This window comes from Solanum dulcamara, chromosome 9, assembly GCF_947179165.1.
Source record: "Solanum dulcamara chromosome 9, daSolDulc1.2, whole genome shotgun sequence".
Taxonomy (NCBI): Eukaryota; Viridiplantae; Streptophyta; class Magnoliopsida; order Solanales; family Solanaceae; genus Solanum; species Solanum dulcamara.
The window spans coordinates 72,763,871-72,780,912 of NC_077245.1; the positions used below are offsets into that span (position 1 = coordinate 72,763,871).

General features: G+C 36.9%; 1 protein-coding gene across 1 annotated transcript; it reads right to left on the bottom strand.

Annotated features, from left to right (window-relative positions):
• Nucleotides 1-1,011: 1,011 nt before the first annotated feature.
• Nucleotides 1,012-10,296, bottom strand: LOC129903778 (uncharacterized). The gene is made up of 4 exons (XM_055979306.1): nucleotides 8,768-10,296; nucleotides 8,029-8,360; nucleotides 4,750-7,471; nucleotides 1,012-4,459 (listed from the first exon to the last, which is right to left on the bottom strand). The coding sequence occupies exons 1-4, from the start codon at nucleotides 10,294-10,296 to the stop codon at nucleotides 1,012-1,014; spliced, it is 8,031 nt and encodes a 2,676-aa protein (XP_055835281.1).
• Between the last annotated feature and the right edge of the window lie 6,746 nt (nucleotides 10,297-17,042).

The following is a 17,042-nucleotide window of genomic DNA, read 5'->3' on the forward strand; positions in this document are numbered from 1 at the left end:
CATTTGCTGAAAGGAGGGATACAGTAGTCTTTTATAAATCTGCATCCACAGAAAAATTGTTAGTTTTAAATGAATTGATCTGTGTTGAACTCTCCATTTGTCTTCTCCTTGTCTTGTTATCTTCGATCACTTGCTCTAATTCCCCACCTCTCAGTAGATACAAGACAAAATATTTCTATATAAAAAATATTTGATGTACTAAAACCTTTAATAAAGATGAATTTCTGAAAAGCAATTTGAGAAAGGTTACTGCCAGATGTCATATCATGCATAGCTCAAATGAACATCCTTGATTCGAAACCTTGAGTATGTTTGCTAGCTTGTTCAAACAGTTGAGGATTTTTGAAGGTTGAAGCTGCGAAGTTCTCACATAACCAGAAAGTTTTGTAATTGACTTTGAACTCTGATGGTGCTGTAGATTATTGAGGTTGACATTGATCTTCCAACAATGACAGGGATCATTCGAAGCCAACCTCGAACTTTGAAGTTAAGTGAAACCTTCTGATGATATTAGATAAAATTTTTGAGGTCATCCTCAAAAATTTCTGTCCCAGTTAGATGTCTTGGTAAATATCATACTACCAATAAGAGATTTGCGGAATTTTTGAGGTCCTACCAAAAATTCTGTCCCAGTTACTTTTCTGATGCACCTTAGTTTTGTTTCCTCTTGTGAGGAGATCTTTCTTTGAAATTTTGAGTCCCTCTCAAAATTTCTGTCCCAGTTTCTATCATAAATATAGAACTCACGGGAGATATGACCGAACCGTTGTGGCGCCTACGTATCCCGTTGAGACAGGAATCAGGTCAAACGTAGTTCCCCTTTCTCGGGAGATAACAAAGCAATAGGGATTTTAAATAAGAAAATGACCGAAGCCGACATAGGCCGCCTACGTATCTCATTCTTGAGAATTCAGGTCAAACGTAGTTCATTAAAATAGGAGGACTAATTTTAAAAATAACAAACATAGAAACGATTACAAGTAAATGACACACCTACAAAATATCGAACCTTCATACATAATATCTCTTGACGGCGTCTGAGTTGATTGGCTTCGGCCATTCTTGTCCATCCATCTCGGATAATATCAAGGCACCTCCAGACAACACTTGGCGCACCATGTATGGTCCTTGCCAATTTGGCGCAAACTTTCCTTTATACTCATTTTGATGTGGAAAAATGCGTTTGAGAACCAACTGACCAACTTCAAATGTTCTTGGTCTCACTCGCTTGTTAAAAGCACGAGTCATTCTTTGCTGGTACAGTTGACCATGGCAAACGGCAGTCATTCTCTTTTCATCAATCAAGGCCAAATGTTCAATTCGATTACGAACCCAATCGGCATTGCTCAATTCAGCTTCTTGAATAATTCTCAATGAAGGTATTTCCACTTCGGCGGGGATTACAGCCTCCGTCCCATACACTAGCAAGTATGGAGTTGCTCCAATTGATGTTCTGACAGTTGTTCGATATCCCAACAAAGCATATGGCAACATTTCATGCCAACCTCTGTGATTGCCAATCATTTTCCTCAAGATCTTTTTGATGTTCTTGTTGGCAGCTTCTACGGCTCCATTCATTTGAGGGCGATATGCAGTTGAGTTTCGATGATTAATCTTGAATTGCTCACATATCTCTTTCATCAAATGACTATTGAGATTTGCTCCATTATCGGTAATGATGGAATTCGGTATCCCAAATCTACATATCAAATTATTACGGACGAATTCTGCTACTACCTTCTTCGTGACCGATTTATACGAGGCTGCTTCTACCCACTTGGTGAAGTAATCAATAGCAACTAAAATGAACCTATGTCCATTAGAGGCGGATGGCTCTATTGGACCAATGACATCCATGCCCCAAGCCACAAATGGCCAAGGAGAACTCATAGCATTAAGTTCGTGAGGAGGTACTCGAATCAAATCACCATGCATTTGACATTTATGACATTTTTGCACATACTTACAACAATCATGCTCCATAGTCATCCAAAAATAGCCGGCTCGAAGGATCTTTTTCGCCAAAGTAAGCCCATTCATGTGAGTTCCACACACTCCTGCGTGAATCTGTTCGAGAAGCTTTGTGGCTTCAACAGCATCGACACATCTGAGAAGACCCATATCTGGAGTTCTCCTATAAAGGATTTCTCCACTTGGAAAGAAATTGTTAGCCATCCGACGTATTGCTTTCTTCTGATTGAAAGTCGCATTGTCTGGATAAGTTCCAGTTTCCAGATACCTCTTTACGTCAAAATACCAAGGTTTCCCATCTGGTTCTGCTTCGACATGCGAACAGTGAGCGGGTTGTTCTTTCAAGTATATCTCCACAGGATCAATGTAACTTGTATCTGGATGTTTGATCATTGAGGAGATAGTAGCAAGAGCGTCAGCAAATTCGTTCTGCAACCTTGGGGTATGCCTAAACTCGATCTTGCGAAATCTTTTACACAACCTTTGCACTAACTTCACGTATGGTGCAATCTTCGAATTTTTCACAGCCCACTCTCCTTGAACCTGGTGAATCAGCAAATCTGAATCTCCTATCACCAACAACTCTTGAATGTCTTTATCGACCGCCATCTTTAGACCCATGATGCATGCTTCATACTCAGCCATGTTGTTCGTGCAACGAAATCGAAGTTTGGCTGCCATAGGGTAATGTTGGCCAGATTCCGATATTAGGACTGCTCCAATTCCACTTCCTTCATGATTCACCGCTCCATCAAAAAATACTCTCCAACCAGGGTATGCTTCGGAGATATTTTCTCCTACAAATAGTACCTCTTCATCGGGAAAATAAGTTTTGAGCGGTTCATACTTTTCATCTACTGGATTTTCTGCGAGATGATCCGCTAAGGCTTGTGCTTTTATCGCCTTTTGGGTCACATACACAATATCAAACTCACTCAACAACATCTGCCATTTTGCCAATTTCCCAATGGGCATCGCTTTCTGAAAAATATACTTCAAAGGATCCATCTTGGAAATGAGATATGTAGTGTATGAAGACAAGTAATGTCTCAACTTTTGAGCAATCCAGGTTAAAGCACAACAAGTTTTCTCCAAAAGAGTGTAACGAGCCTCGTACGGAGTAAACTTCTTGCTTAAGTAATAGATTGATCGTTCCTTCTTCCCCGTCTCATCATGCTGGCCTAGCACGCATCCAAATGCATTATCCGAGACAGACAGATATAGCAACAATGGAACTCCTTCCCTTGGAGGAACCAGCACCGGTGGATTAGATAAGTAACTTTTGATAGCCTCGAAAGCTGTCTGACATTCTTCAGTCCATTTTGTCAATGCATCTTTTTTCAGTAGCTTAAAGATAGGCTCACAAATCAATGTGGATTGAGCTATAAATCGACTGATGTAGTTCAATCTTCCCAAGAAACTCATCACTTCCTTTTTAGTCTTTGGTGGAGGTAATTCTTGAATCGATTTGATTTTAGAGGGATCAAGCTCGATACCCCTTCTACTGACTATAAACCCCAATAACTTGCCAGCTGGCACTCCAAAAGCACATTTAGCGGGATTTAATTTCAGGTTGTATTTGCGCAAACGATCAAAGAATTTTTTCAAATGAGTCAAATGACCTTCACTCTCGCGGGATTTGATAATGACATCATCCACATATACCTCAATTTCTTTGTGAATCATATCATGAAAGATGGTTGTCATGGCTCTCATGTAAGTAGCCCCAGCATTTTTAAGACCAAATGGCATTACTCGATAGTGATACACACCCCATGGTGTGATGAAGGCTGTCTTTTCTGCATCTTCTTCATCCATTAGAATCTGGTGATAACCTGCGTAGCAATCCACAAATGACTGCATCTCATGCTTGGCACAATTATCAATGAGAATGTGGATATTTGGCAATGGAAAGTTGTCTTTAGGGCTAGCTTTGTTCAGATCTCTATAATCAACACAAATTCTGATCTTGCCATCCTTCTTAGGGACTGGAACAATGTTGGCTAACCAAGTCGGATATTTTGTCACTTCCACAACTCCAGATTGAATTTGCTTGGTAACCTCCTCTTTGATCTTCAAACTTAAATCTGGCTTGAATTTTCGAGTCTTTTGTTTTACCGGACTGCAATCCGGATTTATCGGCAATTTATGAGACACGATGTCTACACTCAAACCTGACACATCATCATAAGACCAAGCGAATATGTCGATATACTCTCCAAGCAAACTGGTAAGTTTTTTCCTCTGAGCTTTTGTTAAATGGACACTGATTCTGGTCTCCTTGGTACATTCGTCATCTCCCAGATTCACAACCTCAGTTTCTTCTTGATTTGGCTTGTACTGATCCTCAAATTGTTTCAAACCCTCGGTGAGGTGTTCAGGTACGGTAGCCTCTTCATCATAATCCTCAAACTCATCACCATTTATCTTATTTTGTTCATTTAGCTTGTGACATGACATGATATTGGCAGGTTTTAAGTTATTTTTACTGAAATCAAAACAAACAAAGTCAGATAAGTAAAATATAGACCGATAAACAAATAACAAGTAAAATTCATAATAAAGGAGGCCTTCATTTACCAAAATAGATACACATTTTGGCCATGACCGTGGGTCAATTTGCCTTTTTTTTTTTTTTTTTTTTTTTTTTTTTTTTTTTTTCAAATATCATAAGGTAACTTAAAGCGTAATAAAATAGAAACAAAATAAGGGTGGGTCTTGGGCCTCCTCCGTACTACCAATGACTTAAAAATGAGTAGATAATATGTCTTTATCTACCAAGATGAGTGAGGGACTAAGAGCGGTGCAGACGTCCAATTAGACAGTTGCTCTCCTGACTCAGCATGACGAACGCTCGATGTCCCCGTTTCTTCCTCTAGAATTGCATCAATTTCTTCAAAAGGATCCCAGATTCCTTCCCCAAGATCACCATCATTGACACATTCTCGCACTGGAAATGACATATACAAATGAGGTATTGGCCTAGCGAGTACCCGATCAATCTTCCTATTTGTCACATCTGCCTCGTCATCTTCTGTAGGGTCATATCCCAAACCATGCTTTAAGCCTTTATCGGGAATCTGAATGGGCTCAATGATTCCTTGCAAGTGCTTCCCCAATCCAAAACCTGGCTCAAAACCATTTTGGAGCATGACGGTGGCTATCATTTTATAAACGGATGGCATAGGAGGTTGTGGGGCTGAATCATCGTCAGTGGCATTCACCAGCTCAACCGTATAAAAATCAGTACCTCTGGTAATATCATCGATAATTGATGCACAACTGTTTGAATGCCTCCCCTCACCATAAACAACCACCTCCCGGTCATTCTTTACGAACTTTATCATTTGGTGGAGAGTAGAGGGAACGGCTCCAGCCATGTGGATCCATGGCCTTCCTAACAGTAGGTTGTAGCTGGTGGTGATGTCCATCACCTGGCATTCTATAATGAAATCAACAGGCCCTACCTGAATATCCAAATTCACAGCACCTAATGTATGTCTTTGACCCCCATCGAAAGCCCTTACATAAACTTGATTCTGTTGGACTTTCCCTAAATCAAAGTTCAATTGTTTGAGAGTCGACAAAGGACAAATATTAAGACCTGATCCATCATCGATCAATACACGATTCATGATCTTTTCTCGACACACAACAGTGATATGAAGAGCTTTGTTATGCATCACACCTTCAAATGGTAACTCTTCATTGTTAAAACTGATGCGGTGTCCTTGAACGACTCGACTCACCATAGCGGCCAGATTATCTCCATCTGTGCCCACAGGTACATAGGTGTCATCCAAAGCCTTCATTAAAGCATGTCTGTGTTGTTGTGAGCTCATCAACAATGCCCACACTGAGATTTGGGCAGGTACTTTCTCCAGATGCTTCACTATGGAATATTCTTTTGGCTGCATTTTCCGCCAAAACTCTTCAGCCTCAGCTTCACTAATTGGTCTCTTTTGTTGATCTTTCTTATTCCATCCTTGAGCCAATTCTTCTGGGGTGTAGCATCTACCAGACCGTGTCATTCCCTGAGTTGCGGCAGTCTCGATCACAAACTTCTTTTGGTTAGGAATTTCTTTCGATACCAAGGCAACAACCTTTGGAGGTGTCAAAATCACAAAATTCGATTTCTTCTTTATGCTCAGTGAAGCCACAGCCATTTCAAGGCTGTTAGTATGTGTTGGGACTATGGCCTTTGTTACACACCAATCTTCTTCCATCTCAATCATGTGAATATTAACCCCTCCATGATTTGGCAAAGGATTACTATTGACATTAGGGGCGGCGGTTTGGAGAGTAACGACCTCACGATCAATTAAATCCTGAATTTTGTGTTTCAAATTGACACAAGTTTCAGTATCATGTCCGACACTGTTGGAATGATACGCACATGTTTTGTCAGCTCTATAGAATCTAGAGCTTGTATCAGCCAGTTTAGGTGCAATGGGGTGAATAATGCCTGCGTCTCTCAATCTTTCGAACAACTTAGTTCGACTCTCCACCAGAGGAGTAAAATTTCTGGCAGGCCTATTTTCAAAATTGGGTTGGGAAAGGTTGTAATTATTTTGCGGGGGTGGTGGCACATGGCGATAACTCGGACGATTTTGGTGGGAAGGTGCAGGAGTTTGGAATCTTGGGTACAGTTGGGTTTGATAACTTGGTTGTGGAGTTCGGTAGTTTAGCGGGGTGTTTTGGTAATATGGAGCTGGGTAATTAGAAGGTGGAGCTTGATAACTGTTAAATGGGACTTGGTCATTTGGGTATGGGGTTTGCTGACTGGAAGCTGGGGTTTGGTAATTCGGTTGGGTGTAGTAAACTTGATGTGAATTTGGTGGACCTCGTGAATAGGTCTTGAAAGGTGTGGATTTTCCTAGCTTGGTGTTGGCAAACCTCTTCCCCTCAGTTGTATAGGAGATGGTAGATACATCCTCTCGCTTCTTCTTAAATGATCCCGAAGACGCAATTGCAGAGGCTACACGGGCTATCTTTCCAGTCTTGAGCCCATCCTCGATAGTCTCACCTACCTTGACTATCTCGGCAAATTTTGCTCCAACGAGCAACATCAGTCTTTCATAGTACTCGGGCTCCTGCGTGCGCACAAATACTTCCACAATCTCTTTCTCTAACATGGGAGGTCGAACTCTCGCGGCCTCTTTCCTCCACCTGTACGCATACTCACGATAATTTTCAGTGGATTTCTGTTTGATCTTCTCCAAAGAATATCGATCGGGAACGATTTCCACATTATATGCGAATCTCTCGATAAAATCTCTGGCCAAAGCGTTCCAATTAGACCACTGTTTTATTTCTTGAGCGCTGAACCATTCCAAGGCCTCTCCACTCAAACTTCGGCTAAAGAGACGCATCAGCAAGGCTTCATTCTTACCAACTCCTACTAATTGGTCACAGTATGCTCTCAAATGAGCCAAAGGATTTCCGGTTCCACCAAAAGTATCAAATTTAGGTACTTTAAACCCTTCAGGAAGATCCAGATCTGGATGGATACATAAATCTTCATAATTCAAACCAACCGCATCCGGGGCATAGTGAAATTCTTTCATAGCTTTTATAATTTCCTCTTTCATGCTTTGCTTGGTTACTTCTTCTTTGGTCTTCCACTCCCTTTCTTGTTCTTCATAGTGATCAAGTTCGGAACCGTTGGTATAGGGCTCATTTGGGATTGGAATTTGGAAAGCTATCTTTTGAGGTAGGGGAGGGATAATGGGAGGATTTGGCGTATTTTGAGGGACTTGATAATTTTGGGGGAATATTTGGCGGTTAGTATACTGATTTTGTTGATGGGGAAAGGTCTGTGGATTGTTAACATTTTGGTTTTGTGGTGGAGGACATGCTTGAGGGTTGGTGTTTTGTGGGGGAGGAAAGCTTGTGGATTGGTATTTTGTGGAGGGGGGAAGTTTGGAGGGTTGGTATTTTGAGGATGAGGTGGTGCTTGGTGGGAAGTGGAGGCATGATAGGGATTTGAGGCAGTGAGGTCAACAATGAAGGTATTTTGAGCGGGGTTTAAAGATGGATTTTGAACATGTTCCGTACTTGAATTTGGAGAAGGGAAATGGAATGGAGGCCTTCCTTCACCTGAAACCGGCGTATTGGCGGCGATAGCCAGTTTTGACAACTCTCGATTTTTCTGTATCTCAACTCTCATCTCGGCGATTTGTTGCACCAATTGTGCAATCAGCTCATTTTGTTCCGCGACGATAGGGTCCGTCACAACAATATCCGTCAAACTAGTGCTGTCATTATTACCAGTCATTTTCTTTTTCCGTACCAATGAATTTTGATCGGGGAAGGAATCTTTGGAAGCCTTTGACCTGGTGAAATAAGGGTGCTCAGTCAGTTTATCAACACAGATCAATTCTAAATACCTGGATAAAGAAAAACAACTCAAAAAATAAATATGTTAGTCTTTGTTCATAGCACGTGATGCAAAAATATAATGAAGCAGATAAACACCTAAGATATATAAACAGTTATTGCGCTTCCTAAACAGATATGTGACCCTTTTGTGCCAAGGGTAGGCCTAGCGATTTGAAGGATGTATATGTCTTCTTAAGCAAATTCATCATCCCCAAAGTAAAAACATTCAACATGTTTAACGTATCCCAAAACAGGTGCAGAAGTTTAGAACGGAAAAAACAAAACCAATTACAAATAAAAGAAATCCCACGCAGGGGATGATAGTCCCAAAACAAGTACAGAAGTTCAGAATGGAAACAACAAAACCAATTACAAATAAAAGCAATCCCACGTAGGGGATGATAGTGAACTTTACACTCCTTCTGATCCTTCACTAGATTTGTTTTTCTTGGCTATGTTGACCTCTTCCCATATGGCATATCTGTTTGCCCATAGATGATCGCTAGCTAGCTGAGCTCCTTCTTGGTGCTTGAACCTTTCTATGGACTGGATCTGTTGCTCCATGCCATCATCTAATTCAGACATGCATTGTCTTACTCTTTGTAACTCTTGCTTTAGCTGGGCTATGACTTTGGCGTCATCTAACTGTTGGCGTTGATGATCTAATTCATTTTTCTCATACTTCTCTTGGAGCTGATAGAGTCGAACGTGATAGGGGACATTTGGTACTAATTCGGCGGTTTTGATAAGGTTACTCTTTATCCATTCCTTGTACTCCGCAGAACACTCAGGTTGAAATCTATTTGGCAATGACTCACCCAACACCCTTCGAGTTTTCCATGTTCTAAGTATCTGTTCAGCGAAAGAGACTTGGCCATTTTCGTGGTCTGTTGCAAACTTTCTCATACTCGTGGTTTGTGGAAGTTCCTGTTTTCCTCCTAGTTGTCTAAGGACGCGAGCGGGGGCATATGGCCGGGTTCCTCTTAATCCGGCCAATATTAAGTAAGGGACCTTTTCCCCTCGAATTGTTATTTTCTCTGGCAGCACCATACTCTCGATTGACCATTGCACATTTTCTTCTCTTAATCCCTGAAGCCTTGGATACCAGAATTTTTGACCTCCCGTTCTATGAAAATGATTGCAATATAACCACCAACTTTGACCTCCGAGTTCATCTGATCGTCTCAAAGGGTCTGGATGTTCCGGAGCATCAGCTTTGAGTAAGTGTCTCATCATCCACCATTGAAGTATCAAATTACATCCCTGAAAGAATCGTCCACCATCTTTACACTTATCCAACGCTCGATAAATGTCTGCAAGAATCATGGGCGCCAAAGTGTAGTACTTGATTGAGGATCCGTAGTTTACCCCATTGAAGATGGCGTGAGTGACCATTACTACACTTGGATGGATAGTATAGTTTGGTCCTTGGGGAAACACCATTGTCCCAAGTAGGCATACCGCAAACGCAAGAGGACGTGTTTCCTTCCATTTTTCCTCTGAGATGAATTCATCATGATACTTTTCGAAAGCCCTTGCTCGTCCAAATCGAGTGTAAAGTTTTCGAAGAGGGATGTTTGGTCCGGAAAGCCTATCCATCCATTTAGCTTTGACAAGTGAAAGTTTTTCTTTTATCTTGTTAAAATCCCATATCTTAGGAATAAGGAGGTCATTGTCAGGCTTATGCTTTCGTTTGTTACACATGCCTATACTCTCGTAACTAGCAAGGACTTCCTCGATAGTTGGGGTCATTTCTACTTCCCCGAATCTAAACACCATGTTGTCACTATCCCAAAACTTTACCATTGTTCCAACTAAATGAGGCCAAGCTTCCATTTCCATAATTGACGGGATGTGGCCTATGTGACTTCGAACCTTTTTCTTATCTTCGTTGTTCATGAATTTCCACCACACTCGGAGGTAAGGATGAGGTATAGTCACCATTCGGATTCTCAAGGGTTCGCCTATCGGGTCCATCCTACAAAAGAAAATAAATTACCCCACCCCTATTAGATAATTGATTTGCTTAAAATGACATATACATCCTTCAATTAAACACATAGGCATGATTGTCTTTTATTGACCAATAGGCCAAATAGACACAAGGTGGGCTTCTAATGGGCCCAATACGCCTTGGGTATTGGGTCGTCTTAGGCCAATGCGCTAAATTAGGGATTTTGGCTTTGCTCTACGCTAGGTTGACTAAGAGTGGCTTTTGAAAAACTGGTAACCCAAGCGGACAACTCAGGCTGGAACTTACGACAACCATTGAACGCATGACGTATCAATAAATTGTCGATCGTTCCGAAAAGGGTTAAGTATAAAAAGCCCGACTGCGGTACCGCAAAATCGTTCTTTAATATACTATACATTAAATAGGAAAAATGCTATGAAATGCAAATGACAATTTAATATATAAATTAAACACATAATTGCACAATTAAGGAAAAGAAGAATTACTAATTATTACAAACCCAAATAGTTAGTCAAATAAGCAATCAAATCTAATGGTTAGAACCTAATTAATCCCCAGCGGAGTCGCCATTTCTGTTATGTCGAAAAATGGGCGTAGTTTAAAATTAATTTCATCTTTATAAGAAAAAATCAATTTTAGTAAAAAAAAGAGTCGCCACTTAATTTTTTAAAGAAATTAAGAAAACTTAATTTAAAAGACCCTAACAGATTTAAGTCTTAAAAATTCAGAGAAAAAGGTACGAGGTTCATATTACTATTTTAAGAAGGTTTTAGCACTTAAAATAGCCACTAACATGCGGTTATCCAACGATTTGAAAATTATTTGACTAACTTTGGGAAAATGTGTTTTAACAATAATTAACGTTTTAAACAATTTTGAGAAAAATATAAATTTAAAAATATTTAAGATAGTTAATAAGAATGTTTGACTTAGTAAAAATGATGAGAACAAAAATGGTATCTCTTTAGGGGATTTAATTAAGTTAAACTAAACAATTAATATTAGAACTAACACAGGATAAATAAATATCATCGATTGATTAAATAATAGCAAAAGGCAAAATAAACTACCCCAAATAATATACAAACAAAAGTATTTAAAATAGTGTAGAAATATTTATGTACTCATGTTCTTCGGATCAGCGCCGGCTTATTAATCGGAAGACAAAAATATAGTATTTTGTCGTTTTCTGCTCGGGTCGATCTCCATCATTTCCGAAGGGCCTATCTACCCCTACCCCTCCTAAATTTGTTTGTTAATTCAATCCTAAATCGATCTAAAAGAAATATTAAAAACTAGCGTCTTAAAAGGTGTCTAGCGTCCCAAATTAATATCCAAGAGGCGTTGGACGTACTATTAGGACAAGTATTAGACTAAAGAAAATATAAGTTTCTTAATTAGACACATCGTCAAACAAAACAAGTAGGACGACATTTAGCACGTAAAATCTCAAATAAGCCTCTATATTAATTAATTAACATGATTGAAAACAAACATAGGTTGTGAAAGTCAAAATAAATATTAAAATGTACGAATACTAAGGTAAGATGACATACTCGACATGAATATTTACGATTAATTTGATAAATAGAAGTACATTTTAATGATTTTAGTTATTAACTAATGTATTTATAACATCATGTAAACAAGGTTTCTAAATGATAGTAAGTTGAAAGATTATTAAAAAAATAATATGAGCATGATTCCTTCATAACAAGATTTATTGAAAGTTATGGGCGTGATTTCAATGTAAGAAAAATATGACAAATAATTATTAAGATCATATGAGTGTGATTTCTATATGATTAATATGTTAAAAACATTACTTAAAGTATATGTGGACATGATGTATTAAAACTCATAAATCCCATGAATATGATGTCTACATAAAATGGTATGTTAAAATATTAATTAAAATATATACAAAAATGATATATTAAAATTATAAAATCATAGGAGCATGATTTCTATACGAAAAGGTATGTCGAGAATTAGTGATTACATCGTATTAGCATGATTTCTAAATTGTTTAAAATGTATAACATCACACTAACTAAGACATGATTTTAAACGACAAAGATAATTTTAATCTATAAGCATGATTTCTACCTAAAACAACATCCTTAAAATATGTATATATATATATATATATTTACATCTATTTGACATGTTGAAATTATTATTGTCTTATAAACATGGTTTCTATAAAATTTTGAAATGTTTATTAAAACTTAAAAGTATTATTCTATCTAAAGATTGCAAATACTTTATTTAATCGTGCGAATATGATCTTCTTGTATGAATTTAGTATATTGAAATATTAAGTAAATCTAACATGCATGATTTTAGAAAAAAAAAAAAATACATAGTCTAATGTAAACTTGATTATTTAAACCATTTATTTAATAACATGAGTTGGTGATTTTAAATCATTGGTATAGTAACTTTAGGCGATTTTTCCGATTAACTAGACAAATACCTATAGAAACGATATTCAAACCCAAACTTAGATTTTAGTCTAAGAGTTAGGTAACTATGTTGTTTTAATAACTACGATCAATCAATCAACACTTATAAGCAAATACACACAAATTATGACAAAGTAAAATAAACAAGTAGCACGTTAGTTCCCCTTTCCCCCTTAGATAGTCCCCAAATAATTTCATTATACAGTATTTACAAATTATTACAACCTAACAAAAATAAAGAAAAGTAAATAGAAATAATATGAGTAGACAAAGAAGTGAAATGTAGTAGCTTCTCCGACCCAAGCGAAAGCTTCGCGTCTCAAACTCTGAAGTTCAAATCCTGCTAAACTATGAAGAAGATATAGAGCAGTATGCGGATAATATAGAGATACATCATAATGATAATTATATTTTAATAGAATAAACAAACAAGGCAAAACGTTTTTTTTTTTTTTTTTTTTTTAAAATAAATAATAAAACTAATATATGAAGAGAGGTTGAGACTAACCTGGATGCTTTAGTTATGAAGAAGGAAATCCAAATTTAAAAACCAATGCTCAATGCTAGAAATAGAATATCAAGTGTACAATGAACTTTCTTTTTGTTTTCTGTTTGAGATTTTTCTATCAAGTAAAAAAGTTTTCTTTTTTTTTTTTCTTCACTTTCTCCTTACTCCGGTCTGTTCCTTTGTGTTTTATCTCTGTCTTTATAGGCATTGTTAGAAGACAATCCCACCCTCAAAGACAACTGGCCAAAATCTCTTTAATTTAAAAATTTTCAAAAGATGGATAAAAACAAACAACTTTTCAAGATTCCTCTAAAACTACTCAAAAGATGTTTTCTTCCAAGGTAGTGGAGCATTAACTTTAAAGTGGTGGGACAAAATTATTTAAAGTAATAGTTACTAACTTTATTTCAAACTTTAATAAAAAGACAAAATTAACTATGATAAATACAAAAAAAAAGATTATAACATATTAGCAAATATTAATTACTATAATTATTTCAATCAATAAATTACGTCGCCATTAGTAAAACATTAAATCTTCTTCCGAAATTCAGAAAGCAAATCATCAAGCTATTAAATTGACCTCCAAGTTAATGAATATGCATTTAAACAAATGGCAAATGATAACAAACCTTATTTCAAAAATCATCAACTATACTTGTCCATAATTAAAAACAATAATATAAATATGTACAGAAAACAACAACACAAATACGTATAATAATCTTCATTTCTAAGAAACAAATAAACATCTAAAAAAAACGATCTACATTTGATGTATAATTATGAATATGAACAAGAACAAAAACAAGAACAAGAATAAGAGCAACATGAGTATGCTTTGTAATCTTAATTGATTAGGAACTAACAAACAACTTTGAATCTTAAGTTTAACAAATCATTTGAAGTAGACATTCAAACCCAATATTTGTTTTGAAAAATAAAAATCTGTAAACGGAGTCTAACATGAGAAAGATCTAAATCTTCCAATAATTAATTGTATTATTGCACACATAAAGACAACAAAACTAACATTTCCAATGGCATGATAAACATATTCAGCATATATTTTAAACAAATCATAAAATGAATATAAACTTTTAGATCTACAATATACATATTTATATATAATGTAAATAAAAATTAAATGAAAATATACCAAGATGTTCATCGTTGCTGCCGCTCGTCGTCACTGCGCGTCGTCGCCGGAGTTGCTGTTGCGTGTTGTTGCTGCTGGTCGCGGCGCTGGAGGCTGCTGGTGGCGTCGGAGCTGCCGGCTGCGACGTGGAGGAGCTGCTGCCGTCGCTGCTTCGTGGAGCTGGAGGAGACTGCCAGTGGTTGCCGTTGGAGAGGCTGCTGCTCGTTGCAGCTCAGAGGAGAAAGAGTTGCGTCGTGGCTGCTGCGTCGTGGCTGCTGCATTGCAGCTGGCGGCGTTCATGGTGAGGTGTGATGGTGGCGCAGTGATGAAGAGGAGAGGGAGAGATCGGCGGTATGGTGGTGTTTTCGCGTGGGAGGGGTTGTGGCGGCTTCTCTTCTCTTCTTCTCCTTGGAGAAGATGGCCAAAAGAGACCCCAGAAAAAGTTTAGGTTAGGGTTTTGGGTCTTCTTGTAATTAGAAATAGGAAGTGCGATCTCAGCCGTTCATCAATTTTGATGAACGGTTGAGATTAGATCTTGATATTTTATAAAAAAAAGGAATGGATGGATATGATTAAAAGGTGGGTTTAAGATTTTAAAAATAGTTATATAGTATAGATTAAAATTAAAATAGATTGAATGAAATGACTATGCTTTAAATTAAATGGAGAAAAATTGAATAGATTGCTAATTGACTAATAATCATAATATATATATTGAATAAGTAAAAACATAAATTTATTCAAGTAGCCGTATTTATATATAAAGCAACTACTTATGTATACGCCATGCAGATATGTGTATGTATGTATATATATGACGCACGTATGCATATAACATATACTAAAATAGATGTATAATTAATATAGTTAACTAAAATATATAATAAATTTAATTAAATAATAAATTTATGTGCACATGTATACAAGACGTATTAAAATAGATATATGATCTACGCATGTTAATATGAATAAGTAAATTATAAAATAAACTTAGTTAATAAATATTCTCTATGTAAACAAAACACACACATATATACTAAATAGATACGTAAGAATATTTAAACGTATTAAGCTTATTATAAAAATAATAAAAATAATGGTAGTAATATTAATAAATATTATAATATTATGAATTATGAATATCAAAATATGCGATTTATTTATTAAACTAAATGTAAACTTATTTAATTAATAAAGAAATAATTTTGAAAAAATGCCTATTTGTTTTAGATAGCAATTCGAAAAGTCGTTATGGATGGTCAAAATTGGGTGTCAACAATGTTATGAAGATGTTAGTAATGAAATTTTAGGGTTTGAGTCAGCCCAAAACGTTACCAAACAGCCCATAAGTTTCAGCTGCGCTAAAGGAAATTCCGAGGCAAGTTTTGGCGAGTTTTGGTGAATTTCGGGAATGGTAAAGTTTTCTATTTTGAACTGGACTTTATGATGATGTTATGAAGTATATTACATGTCTTAAAATATGCTGGAAGTGGAAAAAAATGTATAAGGATGTTTGACGTTGGAAACAAACTAAATGGAAGTCGTAGTAGTTAAATCGAAGTCGCGTAGTGTGTTGTTGTTGTGGTGCTGCAGTTTGGTGGTGGTTTAATTGCGTGTTGCAGGGCTGTAAAGTACTCAAAAATGGATGTGGGTGCAGATGGTTGCAGCCACACAACCCTCCGTTTGGTATGACTACATATTTTACGAAATAAAGGTTAAAAACTCTATTTTGATACCGTAGTTTGGAATGAGTTGTATAGAGCTTGTATTGTGTAAAGTTGAAGTGATTTACTTGTATACATGCTGCTGGCTGTTGTTGTTGGTATGGTTGTTGACATGGTGGCCGAGTTGAAAACTCGGGGATGTTCAAGTTACAGGGGAGATGCTGCCCGATTTTCGGTAGATTCGGAGCTAGTAATAAACTAGTCGAGAGACATAGATAAGGAAATGATTCCTATGGTTACTTGGGTGTAGAGTTGGAAATTGGAAAGTGAAAGTTTATTAACCTTAGTATTAATTTCATGTTAAATAGGTTCAAGAGACGACGAGGCGAACATAGTTAAGAGTAATCCGTAAGAGGTACGTAAAGCGAACCTTTCTTTCTTTTGGCATGTCTTTGTCATAAGTACGTAAAGCTTATACTTTCTCTTCTTTTGGCATGTATTTGTTATAAGTATGTAAAACTTTTCTTTCTTTTGGCATGTTTTTGACATAAGTATGTAAAGGATATTCTTTCGATTTTCATGTTTTGACATAAGTATGTAAAGCTAATCTTTGTTTTGGTATGGTATTTATGAAACAAAAATATGACTTTTATATAATTTCAAAGAGGTTCCTATTCCTAGAGCCATTAGGATGACCAATTCCTTGATTTCCAAAAGGTATTTTATTATGCTTCGATACGTCTATATGATTCCAGAAGATTTATTCTGATATAACCCAGGGTAACTTTCGAAAGGTACTTGACATGAGTCTCGTCTCGATTTTTAAATGATAGCTCATTCTGATTATTCCATTGAGTCTTAAATATGATTTAAATTGCATATAGTTTTTCACTACTCCATTCGTGGATGCCTCAATGCTTTCTTCACTGAGCCTGGG

Excerpts from the sequence above, each read along its gene's own strand:
- LOC129903778 (XM_055979306.1), bottom strand. The coding sequence starts at position 10,296 with ATGGTGACTATACCTCATCCTTACCTCCGAGTGTGGTGGAAATTCATG. Across the intron at positions 8,361-8,767 it reads AGTGAAGGATCAGAAGGAGT|GTATTTAGAATTGATCTGTG; the intron begins GTAAAGTTCACT and ends TTCTTTATCCAG. Across the intron at positions 7,472-8,028 it reads TTTCCCTTCTCCAAATTCAA|ATCTGGATCTTCCTGAAGGG; the intron begins GTACGGAACATG and ends GTATCCATCCAG.